At 51.4% G+C, this 15,831-nt stretch overlaps 1 protein-coding gene across 11 annotated transcripts in view; it reads left to right on the top strand.

Moving 5' to 3' along the window:
- The window catches only part of KIAA1217 (KIAA1217 ortholog), a 735,067-nt gene that overhangs the window by 706,998 nt on the left and 12,238 nt on the right, over nt 1–15,831 (top strand). For all 11 annotated transcript variants that reach the window (XM_055117899.1, XM_004605356.2, XM_055117898.1 and 8 more), the window contains 6 exons: nt 3,909–4,039; nt 5,123–5,270; nt 6,896–7,295; nt 8,950–9,133; nt 13,241–13,404; nt 15,676–15,831. In XM_055117899.1, coding sequence (XP_054973874.1) covers nt 3,909–4,039; nt 5,123–5,270; nt 6,896–7,295; nt 8,950–9,133; nt 13,241–13,404; nt 15,676–15,831 — 1,183 coding nt within the window. The remainder of the gene's footprint in view (nt 1–3,908; nt 4,040–5,122; nt 5,271–6,895; nt 7,296–8,949; nt 9,134–13,240; nt 13,405–15,675) is intronic.

Here is a 15,831-nt window from a genome sequence, read left to right as displayed (position 1 = left end):
TAGGAATATGGGTTTGACAAAGAAAGCTCCAGGGGAGTCTGAAGCCTCTTCACTTCAGACAGTGGCTGCCCTGAGGACATCCCTGATGTGATTTTCCGATCAAGGAACTAGTCCGAGCTGGACTCCAGATGGTCCCTCTGGCGATCCTGTGCAGGAGTGATGGAGGGAAGGAGGCCGGCATGGTAGAAAGCAGGTCGAAAGCAACTATTACTGCCCAGTCAGAAAAATTAGTATGGCCTAAATCGAGCCATCAAAATGAGGATGAGGAGAGAAATGCAGAGTGGCTCCTGGGGTGTGAGATGGTACCTGACCTGCCGGACAGCTGGACATCTCTGGAAACTTAGGAGCAGTTTGTGATCCCTACCCCCCCCCACTTCCCACTCTCCTTGCCTCCTCCCTCTCAACACCCCCCACCATTCCACCCCTCACACACCCCCACACACAAACATACACACTCTGAGAAATGCCTTCCCTTTGGGATCCAGGTCGGATAAGTTTCTAGTAACCCACTCTAAGTGCAGAGATGACATTTGGGTCAGAACTAAGAAAACAAATCATTTTTCAGGAAACTAAGGATGTGGCTCAGTGGTTGAGGAAAAAAATAACCTGCATGATTGAGGTCCTTCCTGGGTTCAATCCCAAGCATGCAAAAACAAAACCAATCACTGTTCTTTGATGGATTTCTGTGTGAAGAGAATGGTTGGATTTCTATTATGAACACACATAATATATATGTGTGTGTATTACGGTAGCATCTGTGAATGGGTGAAGGGCTTCCCCAAAGCCACACTGACTGGTTAATATCGAAATTGTGTTTCCACACCCAGCGTAGCTCCATGATCTCTTTTACATTTAAGGGTGTTTTGCTTTTGTTTTGCTTCAGGGGCCACAGCTGGCGGTGCTCAAGGATGTCTCTTGGTGTGCTCCAGGGACCATATAGGGTGCCTGGGTTGAAACTTGGGTCTGCCACATGCAAGACAAATGCCCTCCCCGCTGTTCTATTGCCCTGCCCCCCCTCTTTTACACTTTGAGTGAAAAAATATTTTGGTTTTTTTTGGGGGGGGCTGGAGCAATAGCACAGCGGGTAGGGCGTTTGCCTTGCACGTGGCTGACCCGGGTTCGATTCCCAGCATCCCATATGGTCCCCTGAGCACCGCCAGGGGTAATTCCTGAGTGCAGAGCCAGGAGTAACCCCTGTGCATTGCCGGGTGTGACCCAAAAAGCAAAAAAAAAAAAAATTTGTTTTTGCCTGAAGGCTTTCCTCATAGCAAATACCCTAAAGGTTCGTGACTGAAAAAGCTAACATCTCCATTGTGAGACTTGTTGTTACTGTTTTTGGTATATCAAATACTCATGGGTAGCTTGCTGGGCTCTCCAAGAGGGATGGAGGAATCGAACCCAGGTCAGCCATATGCAAGGCAAATGCCCTACCCGCTGTGCTACCGCTCCAGTCCATTACCATGACTAACATAGGAAAAAACAACACATGACTTAATTTCAGCATGTTCCCATGTGCAAAGCAGTGCAGTCTAAGAGGTCCATTGTGGAAATGAGGAAAATAGAACTTCTGGCAGACTGGTGTGGCTCCCTGGAGTATTCATCGCGACTGGACGGGGTTATGGGCTGTTAACGGAACCTCAATATTTAGGTCTCAGCACTGCTGACAGAGCTTGGAAAGACCAGATAACGTGTCTTTTTTTTTTTTTTTTTTTTTTTTTTTTGCTTTATGGGTCACAGCAGGCAATGCACAGGGATTACTCCTGGTTCTGCACTCAGGAATCACCCCTGGCGGTGCTCAGAGGACCATATGGGATGCTGGGAATCGATCCCGGGTCGACCACGTGCAAGGCAAATGCCCTCCCCGCTGTGCTATTGCTCCAGCCCCCAGATAACGTGTCTTTTAAAAGAATTCTCTCTGTGGTGGGGAGAGGGGAGAATCATTCAGTAGACTAAAGATTTGGGTTCAGTTTATCCCTGCCGTTGCGGGGTGACCCCAAGCACCCAGGAGCAATGCCCGCCCCGGTAGCCAGCTGCACCCCTGAACAAAACACAAATTTCATTTGGTTACGAAATGGAAAAGAGTTTTCCCGCAGAGGGCCCCTAGTTGGAGTGAGGATGGCACTCAGCCCCCCAGCTCGAGGAGGTGGTAGCTGGGGGCTTTGTCCTGTGGGTGCTGGGCCCCTGGCTGGCACCCCCACCGTCTTTGCAAATGTGGGTAGTGAGTGTCAGCGCTTTCTCAGGGGGTTCTGGTGTCGCACCACTTTCCCAGAGGTGATCGTAGGCAGTTTGAGTCCATTTTCTGTGACAGCAGGAATGACAGGGAGCCTAGGAGGTGTCCCCAACAGCTGGAGGACCTGCTTGGCATATGCGAGGGAGCCCTGGGTTCATGGTCCCCTGATCACCACTCACAAAAAATAAGAGGGAAAATAAAAGAAAATCAAAGCCCCGCAAGTCTCTCATTTCATGGAGATGGGAGGATTTGTCATTTGGCCCCTAGTCCTTGTAGGGACGTCTGACGCCCTGCCTGTGCCACCTCTCCCACCGGCTGCATCCAGGTCCCCTGGTGAAGAGTCCGAGCAGCCCTGCTCTGCAGACTCCTTTCCCCCCCGCACCTCCTCACTCCACCCCAGCGCTGGCCTTGCTGGTGAAGAGTTCTCTGCTACTGCCCCCAAGTGGCTTTCTGTCGCATCTTTCCCTGTTCCTTGGTTTGGGATTGAGTTTTTGTTTTTTTCCTTTTCTCCTCCCTTCCTTCTTTTCTTCCTGCCCTCCTTCTTCCGATTTATTTTTTTTCTGGGGGTGTGGGGGAGGTGGGAATCCACATCCAGGAATGCTCAGGGATTACTCCTGGCTCTGCACTCAGGAATTACTACTGACAGTGCTCAGGGGACCATATGGGATGCTGGGGATCGAACCTGGATTGGCCGTGTGCAAGGCAAATACTCTACTCGCTGTACTATCCCCCTAGCCCCTTTTTTCCCGTTTCTGGGGGAGGCTGGGGCTGGGAGAAGGGATGGATCTTCGTCTCTGTGTGTAAGATCTTTTTGATTCTTTTGTAATGCGCGCACACACAGACATACACCAGGACTCGTGCACGCACACACACATATACACAGATGTGTGATCATTGCTTCTCTTGATCGCTTGAAGAGGAGAATCGGCCAGTCCTCCAAGGATACGCAGAGAAGCAGAGCTTCTCTAGCAGGGCTTCACTTGGAGGCCCTCAGATGTTTAACAGTGTCCGGCTGGGGGCTGGAGAGAGAGGGTAGAAGTTAACGCCTTCCTTGCCTGGCACGCGCCATGAGCCCAGTTTGATCCCTGGCAATGCAGGGTCACCTGAGAACCACCGGGAGAGGTAGAGACCAGGGACATCGATAAGTATCCTAGAGCAAAGAGAAGTGTCCCCCCAACCTCAGCAAAGGCCAAGTATAAGGCTGGAAGCCTCAGGTGCTCGCCCCAGTATGGTGAGCTCTCTCTCTCTCTCTCTCTCTCTCTCTCTCTCTCTCTCTCTCTCTCTCACCCCTTCTCTTTTTCTCTCTCTCCCCCTCTCTCTCCCCTCCCCCCTCTCTCTCTTTCTCTCTCTCTTTCTCTCTCTTCCCTCTCTCTCTCCCCTCTCTCTCTTTCTCTCTCTCTCTTTCTCTCTCTCTCTCTCTCTCCCACCCCCCTACCTCCTCTCCCCTTCAATCCTTTCACAGTGTTCCACTTCTCCTCCTTGCTTGGGGACCACTGAAGGGGAACAGGTATCCTGTCTAACAGCCACTGCCCCCCCAAACACACCAGATTCCCCTGACAGTGCCCAGGCAGCTTGTCTTAGCTGTGCTTCCACCACGGGGGGCGAGGGGGGAGTCATGGGGGCTTGGCTGTGGCGTCCGAAGGCCCCATCTTCACTGCACCCACTCTCCCCCCTGCAGCGAGCTGGAGGCCTTTGTGGAGGATCTGAAGAAGGACTCAGCCTCTGCAGGCCGCACAGTCACCCTGAAAGACGTGGAGGACGGCGCCTGCCTCCTGCGGCAAGTCGGGGAGGCCGTGGCCGCACTGAAAGGTGAGTGTCCAGGAGGGGTCTGCAGCGCTGTCACGCAGGCAATTCCTCTCTCCTCCCTCCCTTCTTCCCGTCCCTCTCTCCTCCTCTCGCTCCTTCCCGCCCCTCACCCCTTCCCTCTTTTTCCCCACCCTTTCTCTCTCTCCTCCCCTTAAGACTCCCCTTCCTTCTCTTCTCCCCTCACCCCTTCCCTCCCTCCTATCCCATCCCTATCTCCTCCTCTCACCCCTTCCCTCTTTTTCCTTTCCCCTTCTCTCTCTTCTCCTCTCTTCACCCTGTCCCTCTCTCCTCCCCTCATCCCTTCCGTCCTTCTGTCTATCCCTGTCTCCTCCCCACACCCCTTCCCTTTATTCCCCCTCCGCTTTTCTATCTCTTCCCCTCACCCCTCCCCTTCCTTCTCTCCTCCCTTCATCCTGCCCCTCTCTCCTACCCTCACCCTTTCCCTCTCCTCCCTTCACCCATTCCCTCCCTCCTTCCACCCCATCCCTCTCTCCTCCCCTTACCCCATCCCTCTGTCTTCCCCTCACCCCCATCCCTCTCTCCTCCCACCCCATCCCTCTCTCCTACCCCATCCCTCTCTCCTCCCCTCACCCCGCCACTCTCTCCTCCCCTCAGCTCTTCTATCCCTTCTCCCCTCCGTCCTTCCGTCTTTCCTCCCTCCTTTCCCTTCTTCCTCCCTCTTCCCTCAGTTTCCTTCTTTCTCTCCTCCTCCTGTCCTTCCTTCCCTTCCTCCTTCCCTTTCTCATTGAACAAAATCAGCCAGCAAAAGATGGGGGAGGAGTGGAAGGCCTGTCGCTCAGAGGGAAAGCTCGAGCCCGCATGCGGCAGCCCGAGTTCCATCCCCAGCGTCCCTCCGCCAGAGAGAGCGAGCCACAGCAGCAGCTGGCCGCGCTGGGCCGACATCCCCGCAGGAGCCGGGAGAGTGCGGCCTGGAGGAGACTCATCAGCTCTGCTTGGGGCTGAAATACGAGGACCCCTGAGGCAGCCCCATTCATGATACCCCGACACCCCAGACAGGAAATGAGGCCTCGGGGAGCGGGGCAGCCAGCCAGCACCTTGTGGTCACTCCCTCCCCCTACCCCACAGGAGAGTTCCCGGCCCTGCAGAACCGCATGCGCGCTGTGCTGCGCATCGAAGTGGAGGCCGTGCGTTTCCTGAAGGAGGAGCCGCACCGGCTGGACAGCCTCCTGCAGCGAGTCCGGAGCATGACCGACGTGCTGACCACGCTTCGGAGGTACCCAGGGGGCCTGAGGGGAAGGGCCGAGGATGCGACTCCGAACTCCCAGACTCTTTCCCTCCACGCGCCTTGCACTGGAGCCCCAGGCCAGACCCTGCAGCTCCCGCTGGCACCTGAGAGCCGGCCCCGTTGCCTTCCCGACTCTCCCATTGCAGCCCCCTGCCAGGCTCCCGTTCCCACCCCAGGGAGATGCCTTGGCGCATCCTGAATTGAGTGGATGCCACCAACGTTTTGATGTGGCACTGCACTGTAGCACTGTCATCCCATTGTTCATCAATTTGCTTGAGCAGGCACCAGTCACATCTCCACGTGAGACTTGTTGTTACTGTTTTGGGCATATCGAATGCGACACGGGTAGCTTGCCAGGCTCTGCCGTGCAGGTGGGGAAAATAATCATGCTAAGGTGATTCTTGTAGTAACATTTGAAGGTGCAGAATGCACCAGAATATGTCATGAGCTTCGGCTTCAGAGTGTTGCTGACTTCGTCAGAGGGAAACAAGCTGACGAACGCAAAACCTCTCCTGAGTTCCCTACTGAAAGAATACCGAAGCGCTTGCTAATCCCTTCTAGGAAGAAAATCTCCCCCCAGGAGTGTTCGGGTTCTAGTCACCTGCCCATCTAAGAGGGTCACGGTGGATGAAAGGCTAAACAGATTCAGTGGCTCATCCAAGGAAAGAAAGTTCCAGAATTCTGTTGTCACCTTAAAAGCACTGCCAGCTACACATGTAGGATGTGGTTTGTCCTTGTGAATTCTGTCTTTGGTGACTTCTGGATTTCTTGCTGTGGAGTGGGCACTGAGCAGAGACTTCTGATGCCAACAGCGCAGGCCCTGAGACACCTGTTTGAAAGGTGGAAGCAGAGGCTGGGAGGTCAGAGGTGGGGCTGGGAGAGGAAGCGAGCATTTTCTGCAACCTGTATGATTTGGACTTTTCTGCTCTACCCCTGGGGGTCCTCGTTAAGGCTGTTCTGCTAAACAAGACTCACGAGGACCCCTCCTCACCTTTATGTAACCTCCTCTTCCCCAGGGGAAATAGATACAGCCACCAAAGTTAGGGGCCAGAGTGATAGCACAGCAGGTAGGGCACCCCCCTTGCTTGCAGTCCACCCAGGTTTGATTCCCGGGGCATCACATATGGTCCCCCATGCCTGCCAGGAGTGATTCTTAACACTGCCGAGTGTGACCATACAACCAAAAATAAATGATAAATAAGAGAGACAGAGCAGGGGTGGAGGCTCTTGCCTTGCCTGTGGCTGACCCCATTCCGTTCCTGGTGCTGCATATGGTCCCCGCCAGAGCAGGTGCCGCGCAGGAAGCTCTGGGAAAGCAGCAGGAGGCGGGGCTCAGGTGGAGGTGTTGTTGGCAGCAGGGAGGGAGGCGGGGAGGGAACTGCAAGCCTGTCCAGAAGACAGGGCGGAGAAAGCGGCAGCTACAGACCACCAGGGGTGTGACCCCTGGGCCTTTGGGGGTTGCTATGGAAATCTGCCCCCCTGCTGAGCGGTTGCTCTGCCTGCTAGCATCTTTCCAGCTTGCAGCCAGACCTTGCCTGGCTGCGAGATCGCCTGTCGGGGTGCCGTGACCACGCTGCCAGGCTAACGCCAAGCTCTGCCCACTTCCCTCCCAGACACGTCACGGACGGGCTCTTGAAAGGCGCCGACGCCGCCCAGGCCGCGCAGTACGTGGCAATGGAAAAGGCCACGGCCGCCGAGGTCCTGCGAAGCCAAGAGGACGCGCCCCAGGGCAGCGCGGGGGTCCCCGGGGACGTGAAGTCGGAGGTGGTGCCCTTGACGGTTCACCACGCGCAGAGCGCCCCGGTGGTCATGCAGCCCTCGCAGCTGTCCTCGGCGCTGCTGAACCCCGCCCAGCACCTGCCCCCCGGGGCACCCGGCCCTGCCCCGGCCAGCCCCCCGGCGGGCGGCCAGGACACGGCCTCGTCCCCGCAGCTGCCCGTGAACGGCGCCACCGTGCAGCCGTTGTTCATCGAGGAGATCGCCAGCGCCAAGCACCGGGCCCTGTCTATCGAGGTAGCGTGCCCGTTCGGGTCGTCTGGGACGCATGGAGCGGGTATGACTCGTCAGGTGTTGCTTCAGAGAATTAAGAGGAGAAATCATAGCACATCAGGCAGTTCTGAGGGCTGGGGAGGGGACAGGTTAGGAAGGAGTTGGGTCACACTGGGCCGTGTTCAGGGCTCTTCCTAGCTCTGTGGACAGGTAGTGCTCAGAGGCCCATATGCAATGCTGGGGACAGAACCAGGGTTGGCTGTGCATAAGGCAAGAGCACTGGGGTGCTGGGGTGAGCAGGGGGTGAGCAGGTATGGAGGGAGGGAGGGCATTCCAGGAGAGCTGCCACAAAGTCTAGGACCACTTGGGGGTTGGAACCATAGTACAGCGGGGAAGGCGTTTGCCTTGCACACGGCCGACCTTGGTTTGATTCCCAGCATCCCATAGAGTCTCCCCAGTATTGCCAGGGGTAATTCCTGAGTGAAGAGCCAGGAGTAACCCCTGTGCATCACCAGGTGTGACCCAAAACGCAAAAGGAAAAAGAAAGAAAAGTCTAGGACCACAGGCAAAGCTCTGTCACCAGAACAGAAAGGAAATTAAGGGGGCCAGAGAGATAATACTGAAGGGTTGAAGGCTTTTTTGCCTTGCATGGAGCCAGCCATGGCTCAATCCGTGGCATGGCGTGTGGTCCCCCAAGCACCCCAAAGGAGTGATCTCTGAGCACAGAGCCAGGAGTAATCCCTGAGCACTTCCGGATGTGATCCAAGCCTGCCTCCTCCTTAAGTAATTGAAAAGATCAGGCTGGCAAAAAAAAAAAAAAAGCTGATTTGGAGTGCTTAAGATCTAGTCCTGGAGGGCTGGAGCAATAGCACAGCAGGTAGGGCATTTGCCTTGCATGCAGCTGACCTGGGTTTGATTCCCAGCATTCCATATGGTCCTCTGAGCAGCACTGCCAGGGGTAATTCCTGAGTGCAGAGCCAGGACTAACCCCTGTGCATCTCCGGGTGTGACCAAACAAAAAAAAAAAGATCTAGTCCTAGAAGTGGAAAGTCTATTTTTCAGGTATCAGACAAAGGTGGTATATTGAACCCCAGTAATTAAAGATCTTTTGGCACTGCAGGAGATAGTTCAGTGGGCTGGAGCACAGGCTTTGCAAGCACAGTTGCCTGAGCACTGAGCCAGGAGTAGCCCAGATGCCACTGGATATAGCCTTGAAACCAAACAAAGTGGCAACAGCAGGAAATGTATCTGGAAACAGCAATCAGAATCAATGATGGAGGCTGGAGTTTAGGGGCTGGGTGAGAATTTATAGAAGGGGTCTCCAAAGCAAGAGAAGGGGCGTCGCTGTTGGAGGGCAGGACAGGTTTGCTTTTGGGGGTCTGCATTTCATGGCATGATCACCGCGGGGTTTGCGCCAGATTTTTAAACCAGGGAATTGAATGTGAACATCATGTTAGAATTTCTTTTTGAAAACCTGTGCTAATATTATTGGGGGGTGGGGGGCACCAGTAAATCATCAGTAATCATGCCATGAAACGTGACTTCCTGCACCCCAGAGCTGGGCATCATTCCCCACCTTCAGGCTGTGTCACGCCGCCACCCAGTCAGACCGGAATCCTCAGGATCAGCATTTCCCTTTGGTTTCTGAAACTTTTCTGCACTTGCTGTTTCCTTCCAGAAAGCAGAAAGGAAGTGGGAAGAGAAAAGACAAAATCTGGAGCATTATAATGGGAAGGAGTTTGAGAAGCTCTTGGAAGAAGCTCAGGCCAACATCATGAAGTCTATTCCGAACCTGGAGATGCCTCCTGCCTCGGGCCCACAGCCCAAGGCTGACACACCTGCAGACAGGCCAGAATTTTCAGGTGAGGTGCTCACCCGTCCCTGTCCTTGTCCTTGTCCTCCAGCCCCATGTGGCAACCCACTCAGGCTGATGGATCAGTCTCCAGCCTTCAGAGCCCTCTCTGTTCCTTCCTCTCATTTTTGTGGTGTCCACATGGCGGTGCTCACACGGTGCCACAGTGCTTGCATGGGGTTGACCTCGTGAGTGGTGGTGCTGGCACACATTCGGGGTGTCGTGCTGATGCAGGAGCCCTGCAATGCTTGCTGGAGATCAAGCTCCCTGACCTGGAATATACGCCTGTCCTTTTCCCCTTGCTAAAGAGGATGCGTCTTTAGCTGTGGTCGCTCACACACATGTAGCTGTGAGGTAGCCAGAAACCACTTGTGGCCCCAGGATAACATGCAGTAGAGCTTCCAGGGTGCCGCTCGGCATATCTGGTGGCCCCGGGGATTGAACTTGAAACCTGATGCTTGGGAGATGGGGCTCCCCGCCACCAAGCTACTCCTCAGACACTCCTCTAAGAAGCTTGTAAATAACTGAAATTATGGGGATGGGACAATAACATGCCTTACCCCCACTAGGATGATCTTTGAGTGCAGAGCGAGGAGGAACCCATGAGCAACCACCGGGCTTTAAGAAAGAAAAAAGAAAGAATTAAAATTGAAAGAACAAGTCCTCAGGTGTTTCTGAACCTTAATACTACCTCTTTTGTAAGTTCAGAGAATGCAAGGCTTTATCTTACAAGCCTGAGCCAATTTTAATGAGGAATTTAGCTGTTTTACAAACAACAGAGGTACAGAAACCATCAAAATAAACAAAGAAAGTTTTCTTATGTTTCCATAAACATTGGAAGTTCATGTATTTTCTTGTGCCAATATCAAAGTTTGGTAAAAAAACAACAGCCTTTTTCTGTGTCTGAAAGTATGTTTGTATTGTGGAATTCTTAAAGTATCTGTTAGAAAGCTCATGATTTAAGGTACAAAACTATTGAAATTAAGTCAAAGAAGGTTTATTCATGTTTCATAAAAATTAATGGGTTAGGGCTGGAGAAATAGCACAGCGGGTAGGGCATTTGCCTTGCATGCAGCTGACCCAGGTTCGATTCCCAGCATCCCATATGGTCCCCCAAGCACCGCCAGGAGTAATTCCTGAGTGCATGAGCCCGGAGCAACCTTTGTGCATCACCCTGTGTGACCCAGAAAGAAAAAAAAAATGATGGCTTTATGCTGTTGTGTCAGACTGAAGCGATAGCACAGCAGGTAGGGCATTTGCCTTGCATGCGGCCGACCCAGGTTTGATTCCACCGTCCCTCTCAGAGAGCCCGGCAAGCTACCAAAAGTATCCCGCCCACACAGCAGAGCCTGGCAAGCTACCCATGGGGTATTCAGTATGCCAAAAACAGTAACAAGAAGTATCACAATGGAGACATTACTGGTGCCCACTCGAGCAAATCGATGAACAACAGGATGACAGTGCAGTGCTACAGTGCAGTACTTGCCCACCCAGAGTGCTCAAGGCTTACTCCTGGCTCTGGGTTCAGGGATCATCCATCTCTGGCTGTCAGTCCTGGGTCTGCCAGGTACAAGTGCCCTCCCCACTGCACTCTGGCCCACAACTTCTTCACTATAAGCATATCAGCACACTCAGAAAATGGAAAAGGAGAGTAATAGGATGCGAGGGTGCTCTTGGGAAGGTGGGCGGCAACGGCCACCTGCCGCTGAGATGTGATCCCAGGGGCCACCTGCATGCAGCCCATCACAGCTGCACGAGCATGACTCCAGAGGCCAGCTAAACTACTTTTGGTGTGGGCAGCTCCTTGCAGAATGTCTCCAGACTGAGAACTAAGCCGCGGTCCCATTTCTGCCCAGGAGGGGAAAGGTTTTTCTCTCTCTCGCCTCTTCCTTGCCGGGGGTGAGGGGTGTGGTGAGCGCCATATTATAACGACCACAGATGGGAGTTACAAGCTTGCAATGATCCAATACCTGGAAGAAATCTCCCTGGACTTAGTTGCTAAAGTACAGAAATCCAAAACCACGTGGCCATGGTCTCTTCACAACAGGTCTGACCCTAGTGGGGAACTCCTAACAATAATAGTGAGGTTTGTGTTGAAATATTGAATGTTACCAAAGTAAAGAGAAAGTAAAGTGAAATTTATCAGTTCCGGGGGGAAGGGAGGGAGGCAGGATGGGAGGTGTACTGGGTTTCTTTTTTTTTTTTTGGCGGTGGAATTTGGGCACTGGTGAAGGGATGGTTGTTTCAGCATTGTATAACTGAGACTTAAACCTGAAAGCATTGTAATTTTCCACATGGTTATTCAATAAAATAAAATTATTTTAAAAAATGGAAAAGGAAAAATAAACAAAAAAGATTTCCGGATTTCCCGGTTTCTTCTTTTCCCATAGATTTATGACACTTCACAGCACCAGCTGGGAGAATATGAGACCTGCATTTCAAATGAAAGCTCCTTCTTCCTACACTGTGGAAAGCAAATGCCATTTTATGAGCTCCCAGGGGGATATTAGATCATAAGACAAAATTGCGTTGTTTAACGTAAAACCATAGTGTCATATATTTCATCGTTAATCAGGGACGTTAAGTAGCTCGATGTCGACAACACTATGAAATGACTTTCAAAGAACTCGACCTACTAGATCTCCAGTTACAAGCTTTATGCTTAATTCTACTCTTAAAAGGATGCACAGAGATGTGATTTTGTGTGCAGCTCCGTGTCTCAAGTCAGCAAGGCCGTGTCTAGCAGCCAGAACGAATTGGCAAAGAATTCCTCATCTTGATTTGCCTGTCGATCATGAAAGTGGGCGTCATTTAGTGATATGTCCTCCCCAGTGTGTATCCCCAGAGCTGGTCTCAAACTTCACACAGTCACAATTCTCAGTCCACTCCTGTCTGACCAGAGAGGCAAGGGCCTGGGTGAGGCAGCGCTGTGCTCCCTGGAGCACTTCACAGGGACACAGGGGTCCGACACTCCGACATGCTCCTTCCACTCACCTGCTACTGATTTTTTCTTTTTTTTTTTCTTTTTTTTTGGGGGGGTCACACCCGGCGATGCTCAGGGGTTACTCCTGGCTCTACACTCAGGAATTACTCTTCCCTCCCTCCCTCCCTCCCTCCCTTCTTTTTTTTTTCTTTTTGGGTCACACCTGGCGATGCACAGGGGTTATTCCTGGCTCTACACTCAGGAATTACTCCTGGCGGTGCTCAGGGGACCATATGGGATGCTGGGAATCAAACCCAGGTCGGCTGCATCCAAGGCAAACGCCCTACCCGCTGTTCTATCGCTCCAGCCCCTCCCTGCTACTGCTTTTCTCATCTAACACCTTCAATGTTCACCACTGTCAATAAATAATCGAAACAAGATTATCTTGGACCTGGAGTGATAGGACAGAGGACAGGGCGTTTGACTGCCATGCAGCTGACACGGGTTCAATTCCTGGTACCCCATATGGCCCTCGTCTCATCTTTGAATTACTGCCTCCTTTCATTAGCAGGAAACCTTACCCAAATGTAACCAGGACACCAAAACCACTTCTCCTGGCTTTGTTTTCTGTGCTTCCCCTGTTTCCCTCTGGCCAGGCTTTCCTAGGACAAATCTTACTGCAGTCTGCCCTACTCAAGTCCCTCCTGTTAACACCAGCTCCCCAAGAGGCAGAAGATGCTTTACAGTCCCTCTGGGGACCATGCATTTGCCACTAGGCTCAGATCTTTCATCTCTTCAAGGAATAATCAACTTTTTAATTTATTCTTGGCATAGCAACAACATTTTAATAATAGCAACTACCGATTTCTTAAGCATGTTGGGAAGCCAGTCATGGCTCGAAATGCCTTTGCTCCATTTCCTCCTCAGTCTTTGCCGCCTCCCAGAGGAGAAACTATTAATACAACATCCATTGAACAGATGAGAAAACAGAGGCAGAGAGGCTCATGTGGTGGGGAGGTTCTTCCTGGGAGTTCATTCCATCCTGAGGGTTGTTATTAGGCCTCATGGCCTGCTGCAGGGCCTTTCCTCTGAAAGAAAGGAACATTGAGGTGATGGAGTGGGTTAGGCAGGCATGAACTTCCTAGATGTTAACTCAAGAGGGGTAACTGTGTGCAATGGTGCCATGTTTTTCAGAAGATTCTCCAAATTCAGAACAGGATTTGGACAAGTCAGGGGGTAAATCGCCACCCCCTCCACCCCCACCCCCAAGACGGAGCTACCTGCCCGGAACGGGGCTCACCACCACGAGGTCCGGCGACGTGGTCTACACCAGCAGGAAAGAAGTGATCAGCACTAAGGTGTGGTGGGATGTTCTAGTAAGCTGGGCTGCAGGTGTTGTCCGGTCCCCTGGGCAAGGCATCTCTTCTGGTGTAATCACGGGGTGGTAGAGAGTAGACTAAGGCAGTCACCAGGATGAGAAAACACCAGCCACTGTTGTTGGGTTAGTGAAATGCTAGTGCAAGTCCCTTCCTCTGTGAGATGTCAGACGACTGGGAATGGTGGTGGGAAGGGAAGCCAAAGACAGACTTTCTGATCGAGGTAACAGATGAGCCAAGAACCATTGTGCCACTCCGCAGGAAGATGTTGGGTGAGCTCGGGCTTCCAGTGGACTTGGCACATTTTATCTTTTCCATTCAGTTGTGGATACAATTTTCATGGCAATATAATTTGCCTGGCTAAAAGGCACTGAATCTGGAGGGATTACAAGAGCCTTAAAATTCTTTCTCCGCTTACCAAACTGACAACTGATACAAACAGAAATTTAAACTGAATGTAAAAGGACCTTTGAGCCTTTCTCCTTGGCGGGATGTGCTTGGAAGCTGTCCCAGTTCCTGGGTGATGGGTGGTCACTGACCCACCCATGGTGACCCAAGGGTCCCCTGGGTATATTAGGGACGGAGTCACTGTCTCCACAGGCTGTCGACAGAGATGGATGAACAAAGGAATGGGGGCTACCAGGCTGGTTGGTGATCAGTGGCCATTTATTCAATTTATTCAATTAAATTCAATCTCACAGCATTACAGAGAAATCATGAAGATTTGGGGGTAGCGATTACACATAGGTGTGGTAGAACATTATCATAACAACAAACAGATGTAAAGCCCTTCCTTCAGGGGAAGTTTGTCTAGGAGATACTCAAGGACAAAATCTAAGTGTTCAGCACTTTAAATTCCTGCTTGGAGATCTGCCCAAGGGCGGAATTTCATCTAAGGATGTATTGCTTTCCCCTTTTCTTAGTATCCATTTAAACAGTCATCTTAAATTTACTTCTTAATAATATTTTTAGTCATTTTGTATAGACACAGAGATATATTAAGCTTAAAGGGTGACTCTTCCTAGGGACATCTTGCTGTATATCCCAGACTATAGTCTTCAGGCCTGGTTAGTCCTTTCTAACCCCAGCAGGGCCCTTATTCAGTTACTTCTTTTTGGGTCATGACAGTTTGTCCCATCACTGTGCTCTTAACTTGTACTTTTTTATGGCACTTAGCCTGTCCCTGTTAGATGCCAGGACAGCTTACGGCTTGTCCTGGTTCCATCCAAGTTCCTTACTGGGACCCTTCTTTTGGGGTGTTAGGAATTAAAGACAACTGAGGCTTTAGTCAAGTAAATATGACAGATGCCCATGAGAAAATATTTGAAGTCAGTTTACTCCCATGTTACAAAAGCATAGCATTAACTGTCTTCCTGTGTCTATACAAAAAGGACATTGTTCTAAAATAAACTATGCAGGGGCTGGAGAGATAGCACAGTAGGTAGGGCGTTTGCCTTGCACGCGGCCGACCCGTGTTCAAATCCCAGCATCCCATATGGTCCCCTGAGCATGGCCAGGGGTAATTCCTGAGTGCAGAGCCAGGAGTAACCCCTGTGCATCGCCAGGTGTGACCAAAAAAAAAAAAAAAAAGCAAATAAATAAAATAAACTATGCAAAGGACATAAAGGAAAGAGAAGAACATATGGACTAGAGCGATAGCACAGCAGGTAGGGCGTTTGCCTTGCATGCAGCCTACCGGGTTCGATTCCTTCATCCTTATCCGAGCCCAGCAAGCTACTGAGCGTATCCCGCCCACACGGCAGAGCCTGTCAAGCTACCCATGGCGTATTCAATACGCCAAAAACAGTAACAACAAGTCTCACAATGGAGACATTACTGGTGCCCACTCGAGCAAATTAATGAAATGAAATCAATCAATGAAGAACAATATATCACTTACATATACAAACTCTAGAGCCCTCAGAAGAATTTGACTTTACAAGTCAGAGTCTGATTTAGGTGTATAAGTAATTAACAGATAGGAGGCAAAGAGCACGAAGGAGAGGTAAAAGATAAACACGGAGGATTGGGAGTGCCTGACGGAATTGGATGTGCCTCAGGAGCACTATGCTGGGAGTTATGCAGTAAACCTCTCTCCCTGCAGGGGGAGAAAGGACAAACTAATGTTATTTCTTAAAATTCTTAGAACTGAAATCCAAATGGAAGCCATTCTGGCAGGCATGAGAACTGAACCTCTTTTTTGATGGGATCTGGAGATGCTAAGTCTGTTTATTGGGTTTGAATCTTCCACAGGTGAGCAGTGAAGAGGCTGGAGCAAGCCCACAGGCTAGAGCCACAAAATGCCCGACGGAGGAGCCTGCATCAAACTGGACCCCACCGCCACCACCTGTTTCCTCAAAGGAGGATGAAGAAGATGAAGAGGGAGACAAAATCATGGCAGAACTGCAG

This window comes from Sorex araneus, chromosome 9, assembly GCF_027595985.1.
Source record: "Sorex araneus isolate mSorAra2 chromosome 9, mSorAra2.pri, whole genome shotgun sequence".
In the NCBI taxonomy this organism is placed as follows: domain Eukaryota; kingdom Metazoa; phylum Chordata; class Mammalia; order Eulipotyphla; family Soricidae; genus Sorex; species Sorex araneus.
Note: the sequence above shows the minus strand (reverse complement) of the source record. Positions and strands in the feature narration are given on the sequence as shown.